General features: G+C 57.1%; 1 protein-coding gene across 5 annotated transcripts in view; it reads left to right on the top strand.

Moving 5' to 3' along the window:
* The first annotated feature begins 4,407 nt into the window (after nt 1-4,407).
* SHANK3 (SH3 and multiple ankyrin repeat domains 3) overlaps nt 4,408-24,664 on the top strand; it is a 50,348-nt gene continuing 30,091 nt past the window's right edge. For 4 of the 5 annotated variants that reach the window (XM_079773557.1, XM_079773560.1, XM_079773559.1 and 1 more), the window contains exons 1-13: nt 4,408-4,540; nt 5,727-6,307; nt 6,624-6,827; nt 7,680-7,751; nt 9,493-9,619; nt 9,694-9,845; nt 9,940-10,107; nt 10,264-10,380; nt 10,700-10,777; nt 11,626-11,692; nt 17,385-17,658; nt 21,098-21,300; nt 22,305-22,418. In XM_079773557.1, coding sequence (XP_079629683.1) covers nt 6,044-6,307; nt 6,624-6,827; nt 7,680-7,751; nt 9,493-9,619; nt 9,694-9,845; nt 9,940-10,107; nt 10,264-10,380; nt 10,700-10,777; nt 11,626-11,692; nt 17,385-17,658; nt 21,098-21,300; nt 22,305-22,418 — 1,840 coding nt within the window. In that variant the 5' untranslated portion in view covers nt 4,408-4,540; nt 5,727-6,043. The remainder of the gene's footprint in view (nt 4,541-5,726; nt 6,308-6,623; nt 6,828-7,679; nt 7,752-9,492; nt 9,620-9,693; nt 9,846-9,939; nt 10,108-10,263; nt 10,381-10,699; nt 10,778-11,625; nt 11,693-17,384; nt 17,659-21,097; nt 21,301-22,304; nt 22,419-24,664) is intronic. The other variant, XM_079773558.1, reaches the window with a different exon arrangement.

The following is a 24,664-nucleotide window of genomic DNA, read 5'->3' as shown; positions in this document are numbered from 1 at the left end:
GCGTGGGGACCTCCCCCGGTGCGCGAGAGCCCTGGTGTCCTGGGAGAGGGTAGAAGGGGGAGTGAGAGCAAGCTCGGTGGACACCCCGCATTCTCACCACACCTCCATCCCGTCACCCCCACACCCAGGTAGACGGTGAGAGGTCACAACTTCCCTCCCCATCCCCGCCCCCCCCCCCGACCCAGGTGCCACGGGAGATTGGTTGCCACCACCCACCTCCAGTTCCCCAGCCCAGCCCAGGGCAGGGTCAATCAGGCAATCAGGGCCTGCCTGCTGCTGGTCGCCATCTGTGGGGTGATCAGGCCCCCACTCGCACCCGCCTTGGCCTGGTGCCGCCTGCTCACCTTCTCCACCATCCTGCCACAGTCCGCTCTCATCAGGGCCCATCGGGGAGGGCAGCACCTCCACTGCCGCCCGCTGCCTGTGTTGCCTTGCTGACTATGTATGTGTGTGTGTGTGTGTGTGTGTGTGTGTGTGTGTGTGTATAATCTGTATATCTATCTATCTATATCTATCTATCTATCTATCTATCTATCTATCATCTATCTATCTATCATCTATCTATCTATCTATCTATATCTATCTATCTATCATCTATCTATATCTATCTATCTATATCTATCTATCTATCTATCATCTATCTATCTATATCTATCTATCTATCTATCTATCTATCTATCTATCTATCTATATAGATTTCAGAGAGGAAAGAAGAGAGAGACATAGAAACATCAATGATGAGAGAGAATCATTGATTGGCTGCCTCCTGTACAACCCCCTACTGGGGATCAAGCCCACAACCTGGGCATGTGCCCCTGACTGGAATCAAACCTGGGACCCTTCAATCCATAGGCCGACACTCTATCCACTGAGCCAAACTGGCTAGGGTTATATCACATTTTTTATATTGGTTTCTTTTTCTTTTTTCTTTTTTTTAAATATATTTTATTGATTTTTTACAGAGAGGAAGAGAGAGGGATAGAGAGTCAGAAACATCGATGAGAGAGAAACATCAATCAGCTGCCTCTTGCACACCCCCTACTGGGGATGTGCCCGCAACCAAGGTACATGCCCTTGACCGGAATCGAACCTGGGACCCTTGAGTCTGCAGGCCGAGGGTCTATCCACTGAGCCAAACCGGTTTCGGCTATTGGTTTCTTATTTTACAGTAAAAATTTGCTGATTAAAAAAAAAAAGATAATAGTAGAGAAATTCCAGATTTGATGAAAGACATAACTCCTTACAATCAGAAATCACAACAAACCCCAAAGAGGACAACTAAAACTAAAACCACACCTAGACACATCATGTGAAACTGAATAATATTAAAGACAACAGGGTCTTAAAAGTAGCCAGAAACTTATACAGAAAAAAAAAGACAATTATAAATAGCATTTATTTAAATGGCAACAATAGAACCCAGATGACAAAGAGCAGTAAGTTAAAAATTTGGTGTGTAAATGACTGTTCCTCTAGAATTACATAATTGCTACTTGCCTACCCTAATATCCATCTTGCTTTCTTCCTTATTCACAGCAGCCTGGTTTTATAGGGGCCTCAATGTGCTCACCTAAGAAAGAACCTCATTTCCTAGCCTAACTTGCAGTCAGACCCAGTTCCGGCTAATGAGAGGTAAGCAGAGTCATTGGGTAAGGTTTCCAATAAGTTCCTTAGAGAGACAGACATCTGTACATGATGAAGCGGGAAACTTTCTCAATCTGATAAAGTGAATCTACAAAAATAACTTCAGATAACATCATACTTAATGGTGAAAAATTGAACATTTCCCCCATATGATTGACAGCAAAGCAAGTATGCTTGCTCTTACCACTTCCATATGACACTGTACTGATGGTCCTAGCCATTGCAATAAGGCAAGAAAAAGAAATAAAAGGCATAAAAGTTCAAAAGGAGGAAGTATTTTGCTATTTGCTGATGACCTGATTGTTTATGTAGAAAATTCGAAGGAACCTATAAAAAAATGCTACCAGAATGAAGTGAATTTAACAAGGTTATAGGCTATAAAATTTTATATACAAAATCAGTGTATTTTTATGTATTAGCAACAAACAGTTATAAAATGAAATCTTAAAAATTTATTTGCAATGTGAAATAACAAAATTCTTAGAAATAAATTTAACAAAAATATGCATACTTTTAAATAAGCATACTTTTCTGCAATTCCCAAGCCAAAAAAACATAACTGATATTAGAAAGTCATAACAGATTAAATTAAAAGTACTACTTATCAAAACTTAAGGGACAAAGCTAAAGTGGCATTTGGTAATTTATATCCTAAATGCTTATGGTAAGAAAAGACAAAGACTGAAAATAGAAAGTGTCCGTTGAAGAAACTAGAAAAGGAATCATAGAAATAAAAGGCAGAGAAAAATACACAGATTAGAATTAAACAAATAGAAAATAGAGATGATAAACAAGATGAAAAACAGATTCTTTAGAAATTTTTCCTAGAAAAATAAAATTTAACAAACCAGACTCAGGATGAAAAAGTACTTAAATATACTGATAGATATTAATAACTAGGAGCAATAAAAAAAAGTCTACCCACAGAAAAGACCAGATCCAGACAGTTTTATAATCAACTGGACCTTCAAGGATTCCTGCCTCCTACAAAATCATCTGGAGTTTGGGAGATGTCTGTCCTGAAGGCAGGTAGGTGTGAACAGCCTAGAACTGACGATTGAAGCTTTGATTCATCCACTCAGCAAATATATGTTGAGTACCTACTGTGGGCCATGCACTATTTCAGGACCTTGGACACATTGGTAACCAAACAGGTCGAGAGAGCTCCCTCTCGACAGAGAGCCCATGTTCTGGTGGGAAGACAGATACTAAACAAGTGAGTTCCGTACAGCAGCACCTGACAGTAGGTGCTGCTGAAGACAGAGAAGTAGATGGGAGTGAGGGGGTGGAGGGTTGAGTCCACTGGGGGGAAGAGTGTAGATTGGGCAGAAAGGAAGAGCAGACAGAGAAGGCCTGATTGCAATAGCCCCTGCCCCCATGCGTTGTCTTGAAAACCAAGGGCGTGAGGTTCAAGGGGAGTCAGGTGAGCCAGGAAAGAAAGCTTGTGGAGTTATCCCAGGGGGAATGTGGGTCCAGGCCGCTGAGGCACGAGGAGGGCAGGGCTGGAATTCAGTGAGGAAGTGGGCCCCAGGAGGGTTAGAGGAGGAGGGAGGGGTGAAGGAGGGGGCACACCTGAGCTGCAGTGAAGGTCAGCTGAGACAAACACCTTGTCAGAAGAGTTGACCAGGAGGCACTTGGGGCCTCAAGGGAGGTGGAGTGAAGGCTGGAGCAGTGAGGGAGGGCCGGTGGGCAGGCGCCATCCAGGGCTAGGTTTGCCCTGTGCCAGGCACTGTTTTGGGTGTTTAGCCCACATGCGCTCTCCAAGGCCCTAGGAAGCCTGTTTGTGGTGGGAGAATGTGGGCAAGAAGTAGGGAACAACGATCTTTCTGGTCCTGAAGGAAGGAGGGAGGCCATGGTCAGGTGAATCCTCACCTTCAAGGACAGAGGCAAGGGAGGCAAGGAGGCAGGGCTGGGCCAGGCAAAGGTGGACCTACTGAGGCAGGTGGACAGGAGCCTGGGGTCTTCTAGTCTCAACAAAATAAAGAGCACAAACACCCGCATCCTTGGCTGGGTGTGCTGTTTTTGCTGCCGCGGGTGGTGGGGGAGCCGGGGAGTGTGGGCCTGGATTTCATGCACATGTGCCACCCCCTTTGCAGAGCCAGTGCTGTATGAGGGCTCTGGCATCACCCTGGGCTGAGCTGGGCCCGAGCGTGGAGACCATGAGTCCGATGGAGGTTCTCTCCCAAGGGGCTGGGCATCGGTGCAAGGGCTCAAGTAGGGAGGTCTGGGGAGGCAGGAAGGGCCACGTGAGGTCCAGGCTGGGTGGGCAGGTGGGTATGTGGCCATCAGGCAGGTTTGCAGGGAGTTGGCGAAGGACTAGGGCTGCTCTGAGTCTGGTGGGGGGATGGGGGGAGGGAGGCACAGCCTCCTCCTGGCCTCTGTCAGGGACTTTGGTAAGCTTGTCCATGCCGTGCAGTGGCCACAATGGGAGGAGCCGCTGGGAGCAAAGGCAGGTGGAGGTGGTGGTGGTGGTATGGATGGGGGTGGCAGGGCCGCTCTGGGTGGGCATGGGGTTGGGGGCCTGGGTAACTTGGGGAGGGAGGAAGCGGGAAGGGCAGGAAGATGGAGACACAGAGACCGGAAGCAGGAGTTTCCTCTCTCCAGGGCTGGGCCAGGAAATCCAAACTCTCATGCTTCCCAAGGTGCTTCCTGCAGATAAGTGGGCTTCCAACCGCCCCTTCCTGCTCCCCGCTTTCCCCACCCCTCCCATCCTGCTCCAGTCCTCAGGGGACCCTCAGCTCCCTCACTCAGGCCAGGCCAGTGGCCTTGGGAAGAGCCTGGACAGGGAGGTGGGAGGTCTGGGCATCCTGGGGCCACGCTTCCGGGCAGGGAGTGTCTGCTGAGAAAGCAGGACCAGACAGACCCACAGACAGCGCTGGAGGCTCGGCTCTGCGGGGTCAGTGGAACCTGGGGGACAGAGAGTTTCCCTAAAGTAGGGTGGCTGGGGGTGGAGAGAGCCAGGGCTCCCTCAGGGGGTAGAGCTGGCCCTTGGGAAGCCGCCCCTGCCCTGGGGAGGAGGGGGACCAGAGGCTGCCCTGGAGGCAGAGGGATGGGCATGGGGGGTGTGGGGGGAGACCCTGGTGGCGTGGCTCTGTGGGGAGCAGGCTGTTCTTGGAGGGAATGTCAAACACTTCCGCGAGGGGTGAGGGTGTTTCCTGGTTGCCATGGGGAGGGGCCGGGAGGTGTTCTGTGTGTGGGTTCATTCAAGTTATTCCTGGGAGCCCAGGGAATCCAGGGCTGCGCCTGGAGAAGGCGGGGGCGGCCGAGGTCAGCGCGTTTTCTCCGGGCGTCAGGGGTGCCCCACGTTGGCGGGGCTGTGAGGGTTCACGTGTGTGCGGTGAGGGTTCGCACTGTGCCTTCTCCGAGGGTGCGCGGCTCTGCTGGGAGGGGAGTTCTGGGGGCGTCGGGGGGTATTTCTCTGGGGTTCAGGGATGTTGCCACGTTCAGTGGCGGCTGCTCCCGGGGCCCTGGGGGCGCAGCGTTTGGACGCCCCGGGGTGGTTCCGTAGGCCCTGAGGGTGGGGGGCCGGGCAGGCTCCGCGGGGTGGTGGTGCCGGAGCGAGTTCTTCCCTGCGCTCCCCTCTCCTCCACCCACTCGCCACCCCTCCCGCGTTGCCACGACAACGGGTAAAACTAAAATTCTCTTCCTGCCGCAGGTGGAGTCTAGTAGCGCCCCCTCCCCTAAGCCCTTCCTCATAGGTCGCGCCCCCATCCTGCCGTCGCTAAGGTGACGGGGAGGGGGCGTCGGGCGTTGGATCTGGGCGAACCTGGGGCCTGGAGGGGGTGGGGAGGCGAGGCGGGCCTCAGCGTGCGGAGCGAGCTCCCCAAACTCGGCCGAGGGCCGCGCGGAACGCGGTGGCCATAGGTAGCCGCGGGGCGGCCTGGCTCCGGGAGCGCACAGGCCCGACCCCGCCCGAGGTCCCGCCGTCGGACCCGGACCTGGGGCCGGCTCCGTACCTGTCAGTCCCCGGCCTCCGGTGGGGCGGGGCGGGGAGGTCGGAGAGTGGGGCGCAGCCGCTCCCGGACACTAACCCCCGATTTTCTCTCTTCCCGTCCCCCCTCGGTCCCGGCGCCCCTCCCCAGCTCCAGGACCCTCCTCGCCGCCTCTCCCTCGAGGTCCGCGGAGGCTCGGCGCAGCCGGAGCCACTCCCAACGCCCAGGCCCAGGGCTCCCGCACTCGGCAGCCCCCGGGGTCCCCGCCCGCTGGTGCCCCCCTCCGCACGAACCCTCCCACCTCACCCAGGACCCTCCCAGGCTCCCCGCCCCGCCCCGGACTGGCCCCGAGCCCTCCCGCCCCCGCCTCGGCGCAGCCCCCCGGCCGCCCCCGCTTCCCTCCGGCGCAGGCCCCCTCCCCCTGCCGCCCCCGCCCCCGGGGAAGCAGCGCCGCGGAGCCCGGGCCCATGCAGCTGAGCCGCGCCGCCGCCGCCCCTGCGGAACCCTCGGCGCCGCTGTCCCCCGCGTCGGCCCCGGCCCCCTCCGGCCCCCTCCCGCACAGCGCGACCGACGGGGCCCTGGCGGGGGGCGAGGGGGGGCCGGGGCGCCGTGTGGAGCCCCCGAGCGCCCCGCTCCCGGCCGCGAGCAGCCCCGGCCCCGGCGCGGGGATGGACGGCCCTGGGGCCGGCGCCGTGGTCGTGCGCGTAGGCATCCCGGACCTGCAGCAGACGGTGAGCCCGCGCCCGGCCCCGGCCGCCCCCCTCACCCGGCGGCCCCCGCCGTGCACTCCGAGCTGGGCGCGGGGGACCCCCGGCCCGCGGCTACTCACCCCTCCCCCGCGGCCTCGGAGGGGACCCTCCCCAGCGCCCCGCGGGGCGGGGCCCGGGGAAGCACCGCCCTTGGGGCGGGCGGGGCCTCGCCGGTGGCCGTGGAGGCGCGGGTCCGCAGCGTGGGCTCCCGAGTCCCGGATTCCCGCGGGGAGCCCGGGGCACGGTGCCCTGCGCTGCCGAGCAGGGCAGCCGCGCTCATGAGCCCGCTCCGCCGCAGAAGTGCCTGCGCCTGGACCCGGCCGCGCCCGTGTGGGCCGCCAAGCAGCGCGTGCTCTGCGCGCTCAACCACAGCCTCCAGGACGCGCTCAACTACGGGCTCTTCCAGCCGCCCTCCCGGGGCCGCGCCGGCAAGTTCCTGGACGAGGAGCGGCTCCTGCAGGAGTACCCGCCGAACCTGGACACGCCCCTGCCCTACCTGGAGGTGAGCGGCGGTCGGGTGCGGCCTGGGCGGGAGGAGGGCGCGCGTGGTACGACCACTGAGCTCCGAGGCGTGAGCAGTTCGTGTGGGAGCGGGGGCTTTGTGTGCGGGAGTGCCAGGAGCGATGTGAATTGTGTGTGCGGTGCGTGCAGCGAGCCGTGTGTGGTGTGTGTGTGCGGGGAGCGGTGTGCCGGGCCTGCTGTCAGCAGCGTGTGCGGTGGGAGCCCAGAGCGTGGTTCCAGGGGTTGGGGTGCGAACAGGGGTGCGCCCAGAGCGTGTGTGGAGTAAGCCAGCGCGTAATCTGTGTGCCGTCAGTCCTCTCCCGGGAGTCTGTGAAGGCAAACCTAAGCCTTCCTCATCTGCTCACCCATTTATGCTGTAAAGGCCATCAGTGCCCTGCTAGGCATGGGGCACAGACGCGTGGTTTGGGCGGAGGGATGCCAAGTGCAGTGAGCAATGCAATAAGCATTATGGTAGCTGAGCTCCAAGTTGGCTTGGCCTCTGTGGTGGCCCAGGGTCAGTTCTGCTCAGAGAGTGGGTGTCAGGGAAGGGAAGCCTGAATCCAGGTCTTGGAAGAGGAGTGGGGTTTTCCAGGGAATTCTGGGGACGGGAATGAGACAGAAAGCCCATTGCAGGCCACGGACAGCTAGGAGAGGCGTGAGTCCCTCTGAGCTTGTTGGGCTATGTGCCCGTGGTGGTGGGGATCGGATCTGCGTGGCTGGCAAGAGGGGTTCTGTGCTGAGGGGGATGATCCGCGTGAGGCCTGAGCCCCAGGGGTAAGCAGGACTTGGTTTTGTGCATGCGTCCACTCAGCCCAGGTGGGTGCCTTTCCCTGCCTTTTCTTTACCTGAGCAGTTTCGATACAAGAGGCGAGTTTATGCCCAGAACCTCATCGATGATAAGCAGTTTGCCAAGCTTCACACGAAGGTAAGGAGGCAGCCACACGGCTTCGGCTCAGCCTATTTTGTCCTGTGGTCAGGGGCCCAGAGCCGGGGTTGGGGGCTGGAGGGCTGGGCAGACTCCAGGCATCACGGGTCTGGGATAGATGGTCTGGGGCTGGGTTCTGGTTGGATCAGACCCTCTGGCCCACCCTGGCTCAGGAGGATGGAGTGCGATGGGGAACGTGCCTTGGTGAGACCCTGGGGTGGGGGGAGGGGAGAGCAGCGAACAAGCACCACCATGGTCACGGGGGAGAGAGGATCACTCCGTGGTCACCAGGCTGGGCACTTGGAATCAGGCATCTCACCAGTTTCCTCCGGGAAGGGACTATCACCCGTTGGCACAGGGAGATACTGAGTCCTGAGCCGTTCAGTGACTTTTTCACAGCTGCACAGCCAGTGAAGCTGGGGCTGAACCCCGATCTGTCTGACTCTGGGGCTTGTGTCGGGGCACACCTGTGGGTCACTACCGGGTACTATTGCTAGGGGGCACCTTGCTGCTTCCTCTGAATGCGGGGGGGGGGCAGGGTAGTGCTGTGGGCCCTCCCCACAGGTGGACCCCCTGAGCTCCCACCTCAGGTTCCCGTGAGCCAGGGGACATTTGCTTGCTGGACACTTCTCTGGAGCCTAGATGAGGGATTTGAGCCCCAGTGACCCCTCTGTGCCTCAGTGGTCCCTGTGCCCCAGTGACCCCTCTGTGACCTTGGAGCTTCCATGCCAGACTTCTCTGCTGCCCAGAACACGTGGTGGTCAGCGACGTGACTCTGTGGCTGCAGAGACTGTCGTGGCCCCTTTGTGACCCTGTTACCCTGGTTCCTCCCATGGTTACTTCTCCTCCAAAGCTGTCCCACAGGATACTGGTGACTCCTTTTTCTAAGAAATATATTTTTATTGATTTCAGAGAGGAAAGGAGAGGGAAAGAGAGAGAGAAGCATCAATGATGAGAGAGAATCATTGATCGGCTGCCTCCTGCACACCCCACACTGGGGATTGAGCCTGCAACCTGGGCATGTGCCCTGACCGGGGATCGAACCTCAACCTCCTAGTTCATAGGTCGATGCTCAACCACTGAGCCATGCCGGCCAGGTGACACTGGTGACTCTTGCTCTTCAGTGAGCCCTACTTGTTTTTAGGATGAGTTTCAACCTCATACCACAGCCTTGTGTCTCCGCCTGCCTGGGCTCCAGCTGCCCCACCCTGACACCACCCACCCTGGATCCGGCTGAGGTCTCTCCCTCAGTCGTCCTGAGCAACCCGAGGAGGCCACCTCCTGTGGAGTGGTCCCTGTGGTGCCCTGTCCCATTTCTGGTGTGCTGGCGTGTTTCCAGCCGGGCACTGGCCTGTGCATGAAGCTTCTGTAGCAGCAGGGACTCGGGGGCTTTGCTGGGTGGGTTCACACAGGGCTGGGTGACATGAAAGGCAGGTGAGGTCCTGGCACAAGCGGGGCCACCTGCGGGTGGAGAAGCCCCTGGGAGGTCTGCCAGGGGCGAGCGCATGTGGAATATGGACCAGGGAAGAAACAGGCCACCTTGGATCCCCTGACAGAACCCTGATGAGGACGGGGAGGGGGGGGAGGTGGGGGGAGTAGGCTGGTCCCTGCCTGGGTGGCCTTGGGGCGCTAGGACCAGGTGAGGGGCTTGGGCAGCGTGGATGCTCCCCAGGAGGCCTGAGTCTGGCTGTTGGAAAGTGGGTGACAGCCCGATGATGGTGGTTGTGCTGGGGCTGACCAGGATGGCCGGGTGTTCCAGGCGAACCTGAAGAAGTTCATGGACTACGTCCAGCTGCACAGCACAGACAAGGTAGCCCGCCTGCTGGACAAGGGGCTAGACCCCAATTTCCACGACCCTGACTCAGGAGGTGAGAAGCAGTGGGGGAAGGGGCATGGTGCTGGAGTGGCTGGGACGTAACCTTCCTCTGTCCCTTGAACCCAGAGTGTCCCCTGAGTCTTGCGGCCCAGCTGGACAATGCCACGGACCTGCTGAAGGTGCTGAGGAATGGTGGTGCCCACCTGGACTTCCGCACACGTGATGGGCTCACTGCCGTGCACTGTGCCACGCGCCAGCGGAATGCGGCGTCTTTGACGGTTAGTACCGGCGGGGCTGGGCCTGGAGGGGCATGTGGACCGAGATGGGGAGGAAGTTGGGTCCAGCGTGAACACTGAGGCTCCTCGCCCTCAGACCCTGCTGGACCTGGGCGCTTCACCTGACTACAAGGACAGCCGTGGCTTGACGCCCTTGTACCACAGCGCCCTGGGGGGCGGGGACGCCCTCTGCTGTGAGCTGCTCCTCCACGACCATGCTCAGCTGGGGACCACTGATGAGAACGGCTGGCAGGAGATCCACCAGGTGGGCAGGGAGCCCTGTCAGGGGGTGAGGTCCTGGGCTCTGTCGGGCGTAGGGGCATTTCCGGCTCTCTCTGCAGGAGTTGGGATTCCTGCCCCCTGTAAGCGTGGGAGTACCGGGCTCTGTCAGAGGCCCAGCAGCACCCCCCTCTTCCCTTAGGCCTGCCGCTTTGGGCACGTGCAGCACCTGGAGCACCTGCTGTTCTACGGAGCTGACATGGGGGCCCAGAACGCCTCAGGGAACACGGCCCTGCACATCTGTGCCCTCTACAATCAGGTGTGACTGTAGGTGTACACGTGTGTGTGGGTACGGGTGATCCCGTGCAGTGACTACATGTGTGTATACATCTGATCCGGTGTCCCTCCATGCGTGCTTGTTCTGCGTCTGCAGTGAGCTGTGGCCCTGCAGGCCTACGTGTGCATGTCTGTTTCCTGAACACACGTGTGTTCTGAACCACAGGTGTGCATTGTGTGCATCTGGGCCTTCTGGGCCAGGTGGGACCTCCTGCCCTGCTTCTCTCATGCCATGCACGTGTGCTCTGAATGTGTGGGTGTGTGCTGTCACCCCCTGACCCTCACTCCCACGCTGCCGACAGGAGAGCTGTGCTCGTGTCCTGCTTTTTCGTGGCGCCAACAAAGATGTCCGCAATTACAACAGCCAGACGGCCTTTCAGGTATCAGAGTGCGCAGGAGCGAGAGGCTGCCCCCGGGGTGTCTGTCTCTTTGTGGCTAGAACTCTCTGGGTCTTGGTTCTTCCCTGAGGCAGTCTCCCCCCGGTGGGTGGGGTGGGGACCAGGTGGCCAGCAGTGGGGGACTGGCTCGTGGGGGTGGTCACCGTGGATGGTGAACTCTCACTTTCTGGGACAGGAGGGTCAGGGGGCTCTGGGGCCAGGGGAGAACAGGTGTGGGCCTGACCTTCCAGAGACAGGAGGGTGCAGAGATGACACGGGTCAGAGGGGTGGTCCCAGCTCCTGACTAATTTAGGCATGTTTCTGAGTCCTTTCTCTGGCCGGGTTTGGTTCTCGGCACCCGGATGACTAGATGGAGGGGTGTCCATGTCGCCTGAAATGTGTGGGAGGAGTTGGGGACCACGGAGAGAGCTGGGGCCTACCGAGGAGATGTGGGGAGAGCAGATCAGGCCACCGCACTGTCCAGCAGGTGCTGAGATGGCAGTGGAGGGCCTGTGGGAGGACCAGATGCAGGGGCGAGGGAAGGGCAGAGAGAGGGTGACAGGAGGGAGGCAGTGGGGAGCCATGGCTAAGACAGGAAAGGTGGTGTGTGGAGGGACCATTGAGAGAATAGGTGGAGTGACCAGCACGCCCCTGTGTACTCAGGACTCTCCTGGTTTCAGCTCTGTGTCCCAGGAGATCCCTCAGTCCTGGGCAGACTGGCGGGAGGGTTAGGCGGGGGCAGGGTCTGAGCCTGGGGCCACCAACCCCCAAAGACAGGAGCCCCAGGAGCCACCGGGGTCCAGGGGTGGGGAGTGTGGTGTGGCTGAGCCTCTCCCGTCCTCCCACCCCAGGTGGCCATCATTGCGGGGAACTTTGAACTGGCGGAGGTCATCAAGACCCACAAAGACTCAGATGTCGGTGAGTTCTGCCCATCCCAGGTCCACGTTGAAGGTGGGTTTGTGGGGGTTGTCTGGGGTCAGCGGGGACGTGACAAAGGGGCCCTCATGCCCTGAGCCTCTTCTTCCAGCCCTGGCTGCCAGCTGAGCTCCGTTCCGTGAGTCCATCTGTGGCCCCTGCAGGGCTGGGAAACGGACTGAGGGAAGGGAAGGGCCTGTGCAGAGTGGACAAAGGGTCAGGGTCAAGGTCAAGGTCAAGGGCATGGTTAGGTTGGGGCTGTTGGTTGGAGCCAGTGCTGGGTTTAGGGACCCACTGAGGTTGAGAGGGGGTTGAAATTAGGGTCAAGGCTCGATTTCCCATTAGGTCAAGTTAAGGGCTAGCTGGGGGTATGGGACAGTGGCTGTGAGCCCCTGCCCACAGCAAGAATGCAGTTCATTGGCAGGGTCACATCAGTGTGATGCAAACACACAGAGATGAGGTGCTGTTCTCAGGGCCAGGTGTGTGAGTGACTCGTGGTCCCAGAAGAAAAATCAGGCATGCCATCTAGTCTCGACTCCAGGCAGGCAGGCTGGCTCACGGGCACAGCTGTCACGTGCAGCCTCAGGGAGGTCCCCTCCCCCCGCCCCTGGGGCTGTGGGCTGGCCTGGGATCTGTCCTAGGAACCCTGCTACCCTTCTCTGGGGGTGGAGAGCCTGGGGCCGCAGGAATGGGTGGGCCTCCTCTTCAAGGAAGAGTCTTTTCTGGCAGAGGCCACCCCTCCAGGTACCTGGCCACATTGGGCTCCCTTATTGGCTCCCCGGTGTCCTGGTTGGCCCGGCTTTTCTGCCCCTGGCTCTCTCCGGAACACAGACTCCCAGGCTCCCTTTCTGCCCTGAGTGACAGTGAATAGCAGAGAGCCAGGGCTGCTCTTAGGGTTAGGGCTCTTCTCGGTTATAAGGTAAGGTTACTGTCAGGTTTGGGGTTGAGTTTTGGACAGGGGTTGAGATTAAGGCCAAGTTCACCTTTAAGGACCTTTCTCTATAGGGTCTCCCCTGAGTAGACCTCCCAGCAGTAAGGCTCGCTTATGGGCCCCTGATGCCCGAGCAGGGCTGGCACCATGGTAATGGGTAGTGGGTCCTGGGTGTGGGCGGGTCCAGGGCAGCAGCGTCCATCCGCTGAGTGAAGTGGTGTCAGGTTGGGCTCTGGCTGACAGAGAGCTGTGCTGAGGTTGGAGGTGTGTTAGGGGCAGGATGTGTCTCCGTCTGGCTGGGCCCGAGCTTGCAGTGGTTGTTAGTCTGGGAGGACCTGGGTCCGTGGATGTGTGGGGTCTCTTTTTGGCTTGTGGTCGTCTAACTGTGGGAAAGCTGCTTAGGGCCTCTGTGCCTCCGTTTCTCTTAAGCAAAAATGGTCTTTGACAGTTATTTGCACCCACTTCTCACCTCTGACCTCATGTGGGATTTGGTTCTGTGGGTCTGGACTTTGGCCGTGGCCTCGGTCCAGCTGATTGGGGGGAGGAGGCTTGCCTGAGCCAAGCTGAGCGGCAGGAGGGCCCCAGCTGCCTCTCATTTTTGTGGCGTGGACAGAGGTGCTCGGGCTCCTGGGGGCACCATTATGGCAGCTGACTGCCTGGCCGACCCAGGGTGCACTCTCTGGTTGGGGTTAGAAGTGCCGTAGGTGGGTCCAGGTATGGGGTCAGCATCTATGTCACTTAGGCCGATGGTGATTGGCTCTGTGGCTGCTCACCCGTTCCTGCTCACTTGTCACATGTACACTTGGATGATACAGCCTCATGTCCCTGAGCCACAGGCGAATGTAGTCATGAGTATTTACTATGAACCCTGTTGTTATCTAACTTACCCTCTCAGCACCCCACCCTCCATGAGTGATTATTAGTTCACGTTTACTGAAGGGGAAACTGAGTCACAGCGGGTTAACGGCAGAGCCTGTCTTCAGACCTGGGCCATCCAGGGGTCTGTCCCCCCCACACCCTCTGCACACATCCACTCCAAGGACACTCCCTCAGTGACAGATGCAAGTTGCCATGTCCCTCCCGGCGCTGGGACCTGGGTGGGGCCTACACACAGAGGAGCTGGAGGAAGCTCTGCCCACCCACGCCTTCCTCTTCCTCAGGGAAGGAGCCCACCTGCAGGAGTCTGCCAGGCTGGGACCTGTCACCTTCAGGGGACAGGACACTTGGGGCATCTTGGCAGCCCCACCTGCCCCTCTAGACTGCCAGGCCTGAAACAGGACCCTGGCCTGGGAGCAGCCACCTTCAGACCCACGTCCCCCACCAACCCACGCACACACTCAAGCACATGTCCGCACGGATTTGTGTCCCGCAGTGCTCTGAAGGTGCACTAGGGAGGTCCCCACCCACTCTCAGGTCACATCTTCTCACCTGATCACATCTGACTCAGTGGGCCTGGATGGAGCCCGAGATTCCGAATTTCTAAGGAGCTCCAGCTCACGGTGAGCCTGCTGGTCCGTGGCCCACACTTCGTCACAGGAGTCTAGAACAGGGCTTGGCAAACGATGCCCTCAGGCCAAATCCAGCCCCAATCAGCATTTTTTTGTTTTTAAATTCAGGCTTTAAAATCGAGGACTTAAATTTCATTTAAAATTAAATTCACATAACATAAAATTAACTATTTTAAATTGAATAAGTCAGTGGTATTTAGTACATGCACAATGTTGTACAAACAATTCTATTGAATTCCAAAACATTTTTATCACCCCAAAGAAAACCCTATATAACTAAGCAATTATTCCACATTCCCCTCTTTTAACCCATGTCAGCCACTAATATATTTTCGGCCTGTATGGATTTACCATTCTGGATATTTCATATAAATAGAATCAGACTATGTAACTCTTGGTCTGGCTTCTTTTCACTCAACACACCTTCAAGCTTTATTCAGATTGTAGAATGCATCACGGTTTCATTCCTTTTTATGGCTAAATAATTTTTTTATTTGTGTATGTCACATCTTGTTTACCCATTCATCCTTGGGTGGACACTTGGGTTGTTTCTACCTTCTGGCTATTGTAAATAGTGCTGCTATGAACATGTGTGAAAAGCATTTGCTTGAGTACCTGTTTTCAGTTGTTTTGGGGTATATACTTAGGAATGGGATTGCTGGATGATATGATAATTCGGCATTGAACTTTTTGAGGAACAGCCAAATTGTTTTCCACCATTTTACAATTCCACCAGGAATGTGTGAGGGTTCTAAATTCTTCAGGTCCTCACCAAAATGTGTTCTTGTCATTTTTTTTTTTTTAAATATGGCTATTCTAGTCTGAGCGAAGTGACATCTCATCGTGGGTTTCCAGTTGCATTTTTCCTGGTGGCTGATGGTGCTGAGCATCTTTTCATGTGCTGATTGGCCACTTGTATTCTTGTTTGGAGGAGTGTTTGTTCAAGTCCTTTGCTCAGTTTTTAATTACTCATAGAATGAGTTAGGAAGTGTTCCTTCCTCTTCAATTTTTAGGAAGAGTTTGAGAAGGATTAGAGTTAATTCTTTAAATGTTTGGTAGAAGTAATCAATAATGCTATCTGATGCTGGACTTTTCTTTGTTGGGAGATTTGTAATTACTGATCCAATCTCTTGGCTTGCTATAGGCCTTTTTAGATTTTCTCTTTCTTCTGGAGTCAGTTTTGGAAATTTGTCCATCTCGTCTAGCTTATCTAATTTGTTGGCATATAATTGTCCATAGCATTCTCTCATATTCCTTTTTAATTCTCTAAGATTGGTAGTAACGCCTCACATTTCATTTCTGATTTTAGTTACATGTGTTCATCTTTTCTTTTTTTCTTAGTCAGTCTAGCTAAGGTTTGTTCGATTTTGTTGATATCCTATATAATAAAAGGCTAATATGCAAATCAACCAAACAGCAGAACAACCAGTTGCTATGATGCGCACTGACCACCAGGCAGCAGACGCTCAATGCAGGAGCTGCCCCCTGGTGGTCAGTGCACTCCCACAGGGGGAGCACTGCTCAGCCAGAGAAGCCCTGACCCGGGCTCAGGGCTGGCGAGTGCAGCAGCGGTGGCGGGAGCCTCTCCCACCTCCGAGGCAGAGCTAAGGATGTCCTACTGCTGGCTTAGGCCCAAAGGCTCCCAGACTGTGAGAGGGCACAGGCTGGGCTGAGGGCCTCCCACCCCCCAGTGCATGAATCTCATGCACCAGGGCCTCTAGTTTTCAAAGAAATAGCTTTGGTTTCATTGATTCTCTCTGTATTTCTATTCTTTATTTCATTTATCTCTGTCCAACCTTTATTATTTCTTTCCTTCTGCTAGCTTTGGGTTTGGTTTGCTTCTTTTTTTTCTAGTTCCTTAAGATATGTAATTAAGATATTGACTTTTGAGACTTCTATCCTTTTTAAACATAGGTGTTTTCAGCTATAAATTTCCCTCATAGTATAGCTTTTGCTGAATCTCATAAGTTTGGTATGTTGTATTTTTGTTTTCGTTTTCGCAAAGTATATGCTTGTGATTTCTATTTTGACACATTGGATGTTTAAGATTGTGTTGTTTCATTTTCACATATTTGTGAACTTTCCTTTTTTTCTGTATTTGATTTCCAGTTTTGTTGTGATTGGAGAAGATACTTTGTCTGATTTCAGTCTTATGAAATTTATTGAGACTTGCTTTGGTCTGTCCTGAGGAATGTTGCATGTGCATTTGAGAAGAATGTGTGTTCTGCCGTTGGTTTGTGGAGTGTCCCACGCCCTCCCCTCTGTTTTTCTCCATATATGTATATATCTTGTTAGGTCTCTTGGTTCAAGTCTTTTATGTCCTTATTGATCTTCTCTCTAGATGTTCTATCCATTATTGAAAGTGAGGTGTTAAAGTCTTAAGTATTATTATAGAACTAACTATTTCTCCAAATGTGTCAATGTTTATTTCCTATTTTTGTTTGGTACTTTGTTGTTTGATGAATATATGTTAATAATTGTTAATCTATTTATGAATCGACACTTTTATCAACATAATGTCCTCTGTCTCTTGTAACACTTTTTAAGTCTATTTTGTCTGATATGAATATAGCTACTTAGCTCTCTTTTGGTTTCTATTTACATGAAATATCTTCCTTTATCCTTTTACTTTAAACCTGCTTGTGTCTTTGGATCTGAGGTAATTCTTTTGTAAACAGCATATAGTTGGACCATGTTTTCTGAATCCTCATCTACTTTTTAAATAAAGTTTTATTGGAACTCAGCCACAGCCCATTTGCTTCTATATGTTTGTGGCTATTTTTGTGCTGCGGCGGTGGCAGTGTTGGGTCCTGCAACAGAGGCTGTGTGGCTTATGAAGCTTAAAACGGCGACTGGTTCTTGACAGAAGTTTGCCAGCCCCTGGTGTAGATGCTCCCTTACAGTCTCCTGGTGGAGTAGCTCCGTGGCCCGTACAGCAGCACCTGGTGAGATTTGTCACCAAATATGTGGCCTGTTCTGTCTTCCCTGAAACGAGCAGTTCTGGGAGCAGCTCTAAGCATCTCCAAGACCTCACCTGGCTGACAGGAAGACCAGGCTTCTGCCCCTGAAGATCCAATTACTGGCAGTTTGGAATGTGACCCCAGTGGTAGCTTCGGGGTGGCCAACTCTCCTGGTTTGCCTGGGACTGAGGCAGTTCCTGGGACACAGGATTTTAGTTCTAAAATCTGAAACCAGGACAAGTTGGCCACCCCATCTGGCTGCCCAGAGCCTCACCTATGTGCCCCCCGCCCCCCAGTACCATTTAGGGAAACCCCCAGCTATGCAAAGCGGCGGCGGCTGGCTGGCCCCAGTGGCTTGGCCTCCCCACGGCCCCTGCAGCGCTCAGCCAGTGACATCAACCTGAAGGGCGAGGTGCAGCCGGCAGCCTCCCCTGGACCCTCGCTGCGCAGCCTCCCCCACCAGCTGCTGCTCCAGCGGCTGCAGGAGGAGAAAGACCGGGACCGTGATGGTGACAAAGAGAACGACGTCGGTGGCACTGAAGCAGGCAGGGGCAGCCAGAGCAACATCAGGTAGGAGGGTATGGGAGGCCCTGGCGAGGTCTGGGTGGATGGGTGCCAGGACCCAAGCTGGGAGTAGCCAGCATGGCGGGTGAGGGTGGGGGGTGGGGGGGTGGAGGAGGGTCAGGGAGAGGTCTATGGTGTCTAGCACCTGGTGGGCTGAGGCTTGGGGTGGGGAACTCTCCCCATGGACCTGCCTGGATGAGGAAGGGAGAAGGTGAGACCCTGTGGGCCGGGGCAGGCTCCCCCACGCTCTCTGGTGGGAACTGGACTTCCCCTGAGGACAGTGGGCAGCTGAGGGATCATATAGGGAGGAGAGGGTCTGATGAGACCTGTGGTTTAGAAAGGTTCCTGCCATACCAGGGAGGAGGGCTGGGTGGTGAGTGGTAGGGGTTATGGCTTCTGCTCCAGGAGAGCTTGGAACCTGCAGGTGGCCCCTAGCCCTGTCTCCAAGGGGAGTCTTCATCTTTCTACCACCTCTCCCGCCAGGACACTGTGGTTCTTCCCTTTACCCTTGACTGTGAGCGGGGGGACCCTGAGAACAGGGGCATGTGAGGCACTTGGCAACCCCAGGACACAGGGCAGACACCTGGCTAGAGCCCCGTTGGCCGTTGCTGGCTGTGCAGTGGGGAGTGAGCGGGGCACTGGCTCTGCAGACAGACGGCTAGGGTCCATGTAGTCCTTGCACCTGCTGACCGTAGGCTTGGACAGGTCAGCCAACCCCTCTGTGCCTGGGGTTCTCATCAGTAAGGTAGGACTAATCCTACCTAGGTCGTTTCCTTCTGGCAGCCTTCTGAACCTGGGCAGGTGAGGGGTCCCTATGAGAAGCCCCTGGCCCACAGTGCCACCCAGCCGCTGCTGCTTAAAGCATCTCTCCTTCCTGCACCTCCAGGGAAGGAGCCATCGCTCCTTTTTTTTTTTCTTTTTTCTTTTTTTTAATCCTCATCGGAGGGCATATTTGTATTGATTTTAGAGAAAAAGGAAGGGAGATAGAGGAAAACATCAATGTGAGAGAGAAACATTAATGGGTTGCCTCCCATATGCACCCAACCCAAGATGGAACTCACAACCTAGGTGTGTGCCCTGACTGTAATCGAACCTGCAACCTTTTGGTGTATGGGAAGATGCTCCAACCAACTGAGCCAGCCACGCTGGCCAGGGCAGGAGCCATTGTTCTAGCTTCTCAGTTTCCCCAGAGCAGGTTGTAGGGAAGGTGCTGGGGAGACACTGTTGAGTGTGTCACACAAACAGCTGTTTTCACAATGACAGCTGGGCTGCATTGCCTAGCTTAACCGTGACCCTGCACAAGGCTGTTCTCTGTCAGTGCTGTTTTACGGATGAGGGTCCTGACACTGAGGTGGGGTAGGTGATTTGTCCAAAGTCACAGAGCTAGGAAGCAGGTAGAGCCAATTCCTAAACTTTCTAAGCCTGTGCTCTGCAGAGGGCTTGGGGTGCAGCAGGAGCTTATAAAGCCCACTCACATGTATCACCTGTCATTCTCCCTGCTCGTGTAGCCTTGATTTGCGATGCCTTCTCTGTCTGTGTCCTTGCCCAGGCTCCAAGGCTGCCTGTCCTGCCCCAAGTCATCTCAGTTCTCCCTGAAGCTTTTGCATGTCCCGTGGGTGTTTTTTTAAGGGTGGGGCAGCCCAGTGGCTAAAACGGGTGGGGAATGTCCAGCCCACAGGCTGTATAAGGCCTGTGAAATCATTTGGTCTGGCCCTGCCACGGCATTGGGGTGAGTTAATGTTAGATGCTTGACTAAGTACAGCAGGCTAATCTTTAAGTTGGTAATTTTGTATGGCCTGCGAACGATGTTATAAACATCCAAATGGTTCTTGGCAGAAAGAAGGTTCCCCGCCCCTGGGCTGGAAGAACAAACTTCTGGGTGTTTCCGTTTTGCAGAGGGTCGTTCCTGCTTGGAGCTGTGTGGATGCCCTGCTTTCATTGATCTTTTGTGTGTTCCTCACCTTTTAGCAAACGCAAAAGCAAGACCTGCTATGTGTTGTGGGGCACCAGCTCACGGCTCTGTGGGGGACGCCAGAATTATTAGTATTATTTTTCTACAAACATTTAGCTGGTACCTAGGGTGCTGGAAGTGGTGGGAGCTAATAGCAGGAGGTCCTGAAGGTCTTGGGAGGACAGTGACAGCTGAGGCCCAGGGCTAAGAAGCAGTGAGGTGGGCAGGGATCCGAGTATGCGGGCTGCCCTGTGAGTGGCCAGGAGGGGCTGAAGAAGTTTGGTGAACCTGGAGGGAGAGGGTCTCTGAGGGGGGGGGGGTCACCTTTGGTCCAAGGAGAGAAAGTGGCATTTGAGCTGAGATGGGGTGGGGTGGGTGGTGGCTCCCCTGGCGCCCCATGTTGGCAGAGCCTGGAAGGGAGCCCCTAGCCCCCCAGAGATCGCACCAGCATCACAGGGCAGAGGAAAGTGGGGTTGTGGCTGAGAGACAGTAGCAAGGGCTGGAATAACATGATTAGAGTATTGAGGTGTTGGAAACGCCATCATAAACAGCCCAGAGGAGGGAAAGGAAGGTACCCGTGTGTGTGGCTGGGCTGTGGCTACTTCTCAGTGCCAGAGAGCTCCGGCTACTGGCTGAGGATGTGGATCCGGCCTGCCTAGGTACTAGGGAGCCAGTGCAGGCTTTTGAGCAGGGCGAAGGTGGAGGACCCAGGCTTCAGGCTCGGTGCCCAGCGGGGGACAGCAGTCGGGGTAGCTGGACAGCACGAGTGTGCATGGGCCTCAGGGCAGGTATCCAAAGAGTAGAGGACCCAGGTGGAGGGGGATTAAGGCGCCCGATGCATGGCAGCCAGCGGTCAGGGTGTGAGGAGGCCAAGGCCAGAGCAGCGGGTAGCGGGGGGGGGCGGGGGGGGTGCGCAGACCCGCGGGAGCGGGTAGCGCCTCCGGCTGGGAGGTAACCTTCATAGCGCGCCCAGCCCGCCCCAGCTCCCACCTGGCCGCTCCGGCTGGTCCCGCCGCCCCCTTCCCCGCCCTCCCCGGCCCGACCCTCCGCCCTCCGCCCTCCGAGCACCGCAGTCCCCTCGCTCGTGGTCTCCCCGTGGGGGCGCGCGAGGGGCCGCGGAGAGCGGGGGAGGGCCGGCCGCCGCCGCCCGCAGAGGGAGGAGCCGCGCGGGGAGGCGGGGCGCGGGAGCAGCGGCATGGAGCGAGCCCGGCGCGCCCGGGAGCGCAGCCCCGCGGCCCCCGAGCCCTGAGCGGGCGCGGCTTGTGCGCTGGCGGGAGCGGGCCGGGCGCGGCGGCGCGGCCCATGGAGCGGCCCCGGGCCGGGCCCCCGGCGGGCGGGCGGGCGGCGGCGGGCGGCGGGCGGCGGGCGCTGCGGCGGCGGCTGCGGTGAGGCCGGCGGCGGGGCCGGGCCGCGCGCCATGGAGGCCCCGGGCGCCGGCTTCGCGTGCCCGCTGCCCCCCGGGATCGCGTCCGTCACCTACGTGTTCGTCTACAGCCCGAGCGGGCCCGGCGGCCCCGGCGGCCCCGGCCCCGCGCCCGGCCCTGGCCCGGCGCCCCCCGCGCCCCCCGCGCCGCCGCCCCGCGGCCCGAAGCGGAAACTTTACAGCGCTGTCCCCGGCCGCAAGTTCATCGCCGTGAAGGCGCACAGCCCGCAGGGCGAGGGCGAGATCCCGCTGCACCGCGGCGAGGCCGTGAAGGGTGAGGGGCGCGGGGGGCGGGGTCGGGTGCACCGCGGTCTGGAGGGGCTGATGCCATTTTGGGGTCGCCCTGGGAACTTGAGCCACGGCGGTCATTATGGGATGCATCTGCCACGGGGGACCCCTTGTGTCGTCGTGAAGGGCTCCGTGTCCGGGAGGGGTCTGTGTGCATGGGGTTCCTGTCCCTCCATCGCGATGGGTTCCCTGTGTCCCCACCGAGAGGCTCCTCTCGTCGTGAGGTGTTCCTGTGTCACGGGGGCTGTTGTCATTGGGGTTCTCTGTGTTCGAAGGGCCCCATCCCATTACAGACTCCCTATGGTTATGGGGTTCCTGTGTCACTTCTGGGACTTCTTCCCTGGGAATCCTGTGCTCTGTGGGGAACCTGTGCCCCTGTGGGTGATGTCTGTGACAATTATGTGGGTGTCTGTGTATGAGGAGGGTTTCTGGCACGGGGCTTCCTCTGTTCTGGGGAACCCTGTGCCACGACAGGCTTCTCTCAGTCTGGGGTTCTCTGCCATCATCGGGGCCCTATCTTCGTGGGTGCCCTATGCCAGGGGAGCCTGGGGAGGAAACAGTCCTGAGGGTCAGCCTGCCTGGTCCATCTGTGGCCCGATCCCCTGGCCAAAGCAGTGACCCTGCACTCTGGTCAGTGACCCTGGGGTGGTGACAGCAAGGATGGAGTGGGAGGAGAGGGGTCACCTGGGAGAGCAGGGGCAGGATGGTGGCCCCTGCCTCAGCCGCCTGTCCCCCGCGAGCGTGTCCATCTGTGTCTCTCTGTCCCCCCACATGCCCGTCCTGTGCTGTGCCCATCTGTTCGTTTCTCTTCCGTGTGGATCCCGAAATCTTTCCAGGGAAAACGCCAGGAGGATGAAGGAAGGGGAGGGAGGAAGGGTGATGGGTGGGTGGGAGAACCTGAGCCTGAGGTGGTGGTGGGGGCCGTGGGGGAGGTGTGGGTCCCTGCGGCCCTGCTCTGCCTGACAGCCTTTCTGGCCTCTGTCCCCCCAGTGCTCAGCATTGGGGAGGGCGGTTTCTGGGAGGGGACCGTGAAAGGCCGCACGGGCTGGTTCCCGGCCGACTGCGTGGAGGAGGTGCAGATGAGACAGTATGATACACGGCATGGTGAGTGACCCCCACGTCCCCGGGCTGCTCCTTAGCTCCCCTCTGGCCTTGCTTGGAGCTGAATACATGTGGACATTCAGAGAAACGATGAGGGTAAACTCAAACACACATTCGACATGGACGCAAACTTGTGTGCACAGCAGACACACGGCACACACACACACCCTGCACGTACCTACGGACACGTCACAGTAGTGGAGGCATGTGTGCTGTGCCCACAGGACATACATGTGTGAACATGCGTCTGTGTAGATTCCACATGTGCCCCCCAGTGACCATATAGCTACCCAGCCCTAACAGAAATACTGGGTGCTTGGAGTGTGTGGTTCCTGTATGGCTGGCAGACAAGTAATGAGGTCATTGTGAGAAGGGAGACGTCTTTCCAAAGTGGACAGATTGTCCAGGTGGGCAGTGCAGGGAGGCCTGGATCCGCCAAGAGGAAATGAGGCCAGTTGGGCCCAGAGGGGCTGTTGTGGGTGCCCTGCAGCCAGGCAGGCTGAGGGCAGCAGGTGGGATGGCCTTGGCCTCCAGGAAGGACCCCTCTGGGTGCTGTGATCCGAGGCCTTTTGGAGGCCCCAGGCCAGGGCAGCTGCACAGCTGGGGAATAAATAGCCTTGCAATGAGCACTCAGAGGTCCCAGGAGGCTCCCAGACCCACGAGCGTTCTTTCTGGCCACCACTCTGGAGAGACCTCTCCTGAGTGGTGGCCAGTGGTGGTCACCAGTGGTATCTCTGGACCAAGGGCTCAGGGCTCTTTTGTCTGCACAGGGCTTGGGCTCTGGGTGGCTGTGCCCTCTTAACCTGGGTTGAGAATTTCCCAAGGGAAGCCTACCCCGAGGTGGCCTGGACTCCTGCCGCGTGTGGAACGTGGCCTCTGACCTGCTCCTGAGCAGGTGCCTTCTCCTGTTTGTTCGGCTCTTCTCTGCCTTGCCCTCATGGCTCTCCAGGTGGCTGGGAGTGTGGCAGGGATGCGACCCCCTATTGTGTGCCTGTGGAGGGTAGGTGGGGCAGCCTCTTCCAGTGAGGAAGGCTTTCAGAGTTTGGGGCCTTGGTGCACACCTGATGGGGAGGGGAGAAGGAGGGGGGGGGGCCTCCAGATGTGTTTTTTTTTTTTAAATATATTTTATTGATTTTTTACAGAGAGGAAGGGAGAGAGATAGAGTTAGAAACATCGATGAGAGAGAAACATCGATCAGCTGCCTCCTGCACACCTCCCACTGGGGATTTGCCCGCAACCAAGGTACATGCCCTTGACCGGAATCGAACCCGGGACCCTTCAGTCCGCAGGCCGACGCTCTATCCACTGAGCCACACCGGTTTCGGCCAGATGTGTTGAGTTTGGAGTGGTCTGTGCTCCCCCATGGGGTGGGCAGCGAGGGCTCTGGTTTGAGAACTGTGTGGCTCCAGGGCAGTTGGACTTGAGGCTGAGGCTGGGGAGGGTGGGAGGGAGGTCTGGACTGGAGCTGGGATTTGAGCATAGCATATGTTCATTAGGTGTTTGGTGAGGGTTGGATCTTGTCTTGGGAGCTGGGATCACAGAGGCTGGCTCTCTGGCTGGAGAAGAGCAGGCAGCGCAGTGGTTTCACGTTTGTGTGTGGCTGTAACGCAGTGTTAACACAAGACACTCCCGAGGTTGCCTGAGGAGTCAGGGCTTTGAAGCAGATGCGTTTGAGCTGAGCCTTGAAGGATGACCAGGAGTCCTCTGGATGGTCAGCTGATGGTGGCGGGAGCAGAGCCCGTCTGCGTGTGCTGGCATCTGGTGTGCTCTGAGCAGCGTCCCAGCGCTGGCTGTGGTTTCAAGCACTTCACATATAGAAACCGACTCACTTGTCCCAGCAGGTCCCGGAGCGGGGACAGCGGATGTTGGTCCATTTCTAGGAGGGCCGGTCCCACGGGCTGAGGAGCAGCCTCGTTTGTGACACAGGCAGTGGCTGCAGGGTCTGTGCTGTGGCCAGCACAGTTCACGGGCTCCGGGTGGGTGACACCCGAGTGTGCAGGGAGGGGCAGCGGGGCTGGAGTGGGGGTGTGAGGCCCGTTAGGTGGCTGTGGCTCCAGGGGGAGGACAGTGGACTGGAGTTTGTGGCAGGGTGGCAGGAGGAGACGGGGTGCTGTCTTGAGTGTGCAGGTCACTCAGGGTTAGTGTGAGGGCCAGGCAGGGCAGTTGGAGGTGGGTGAGGGGGTGGGTGGGGTGGGCTGAAGTCTTGGGAAGGGAGAGAGCACACAGTATCCTGCTGCAGGAACTGTCGG

This window comes from Cnephaeus nilssonii, assembly GCF_951640355.1.
Source record: "Cnephaeus nilssonii genome assembly, chromosome: 6".
NCBI classification, from domain to species: Eukaryota; Metazoa; Chordata; class Mammalia; order Chiroptera; family Vespertilionidae; genus Cnephaeus; species Cnephaeus nilssonii.
Note: the sequence above shows the minus strand (reverse complement) of the source record. Positions and strands in the feature narration are given on the sequence as shown.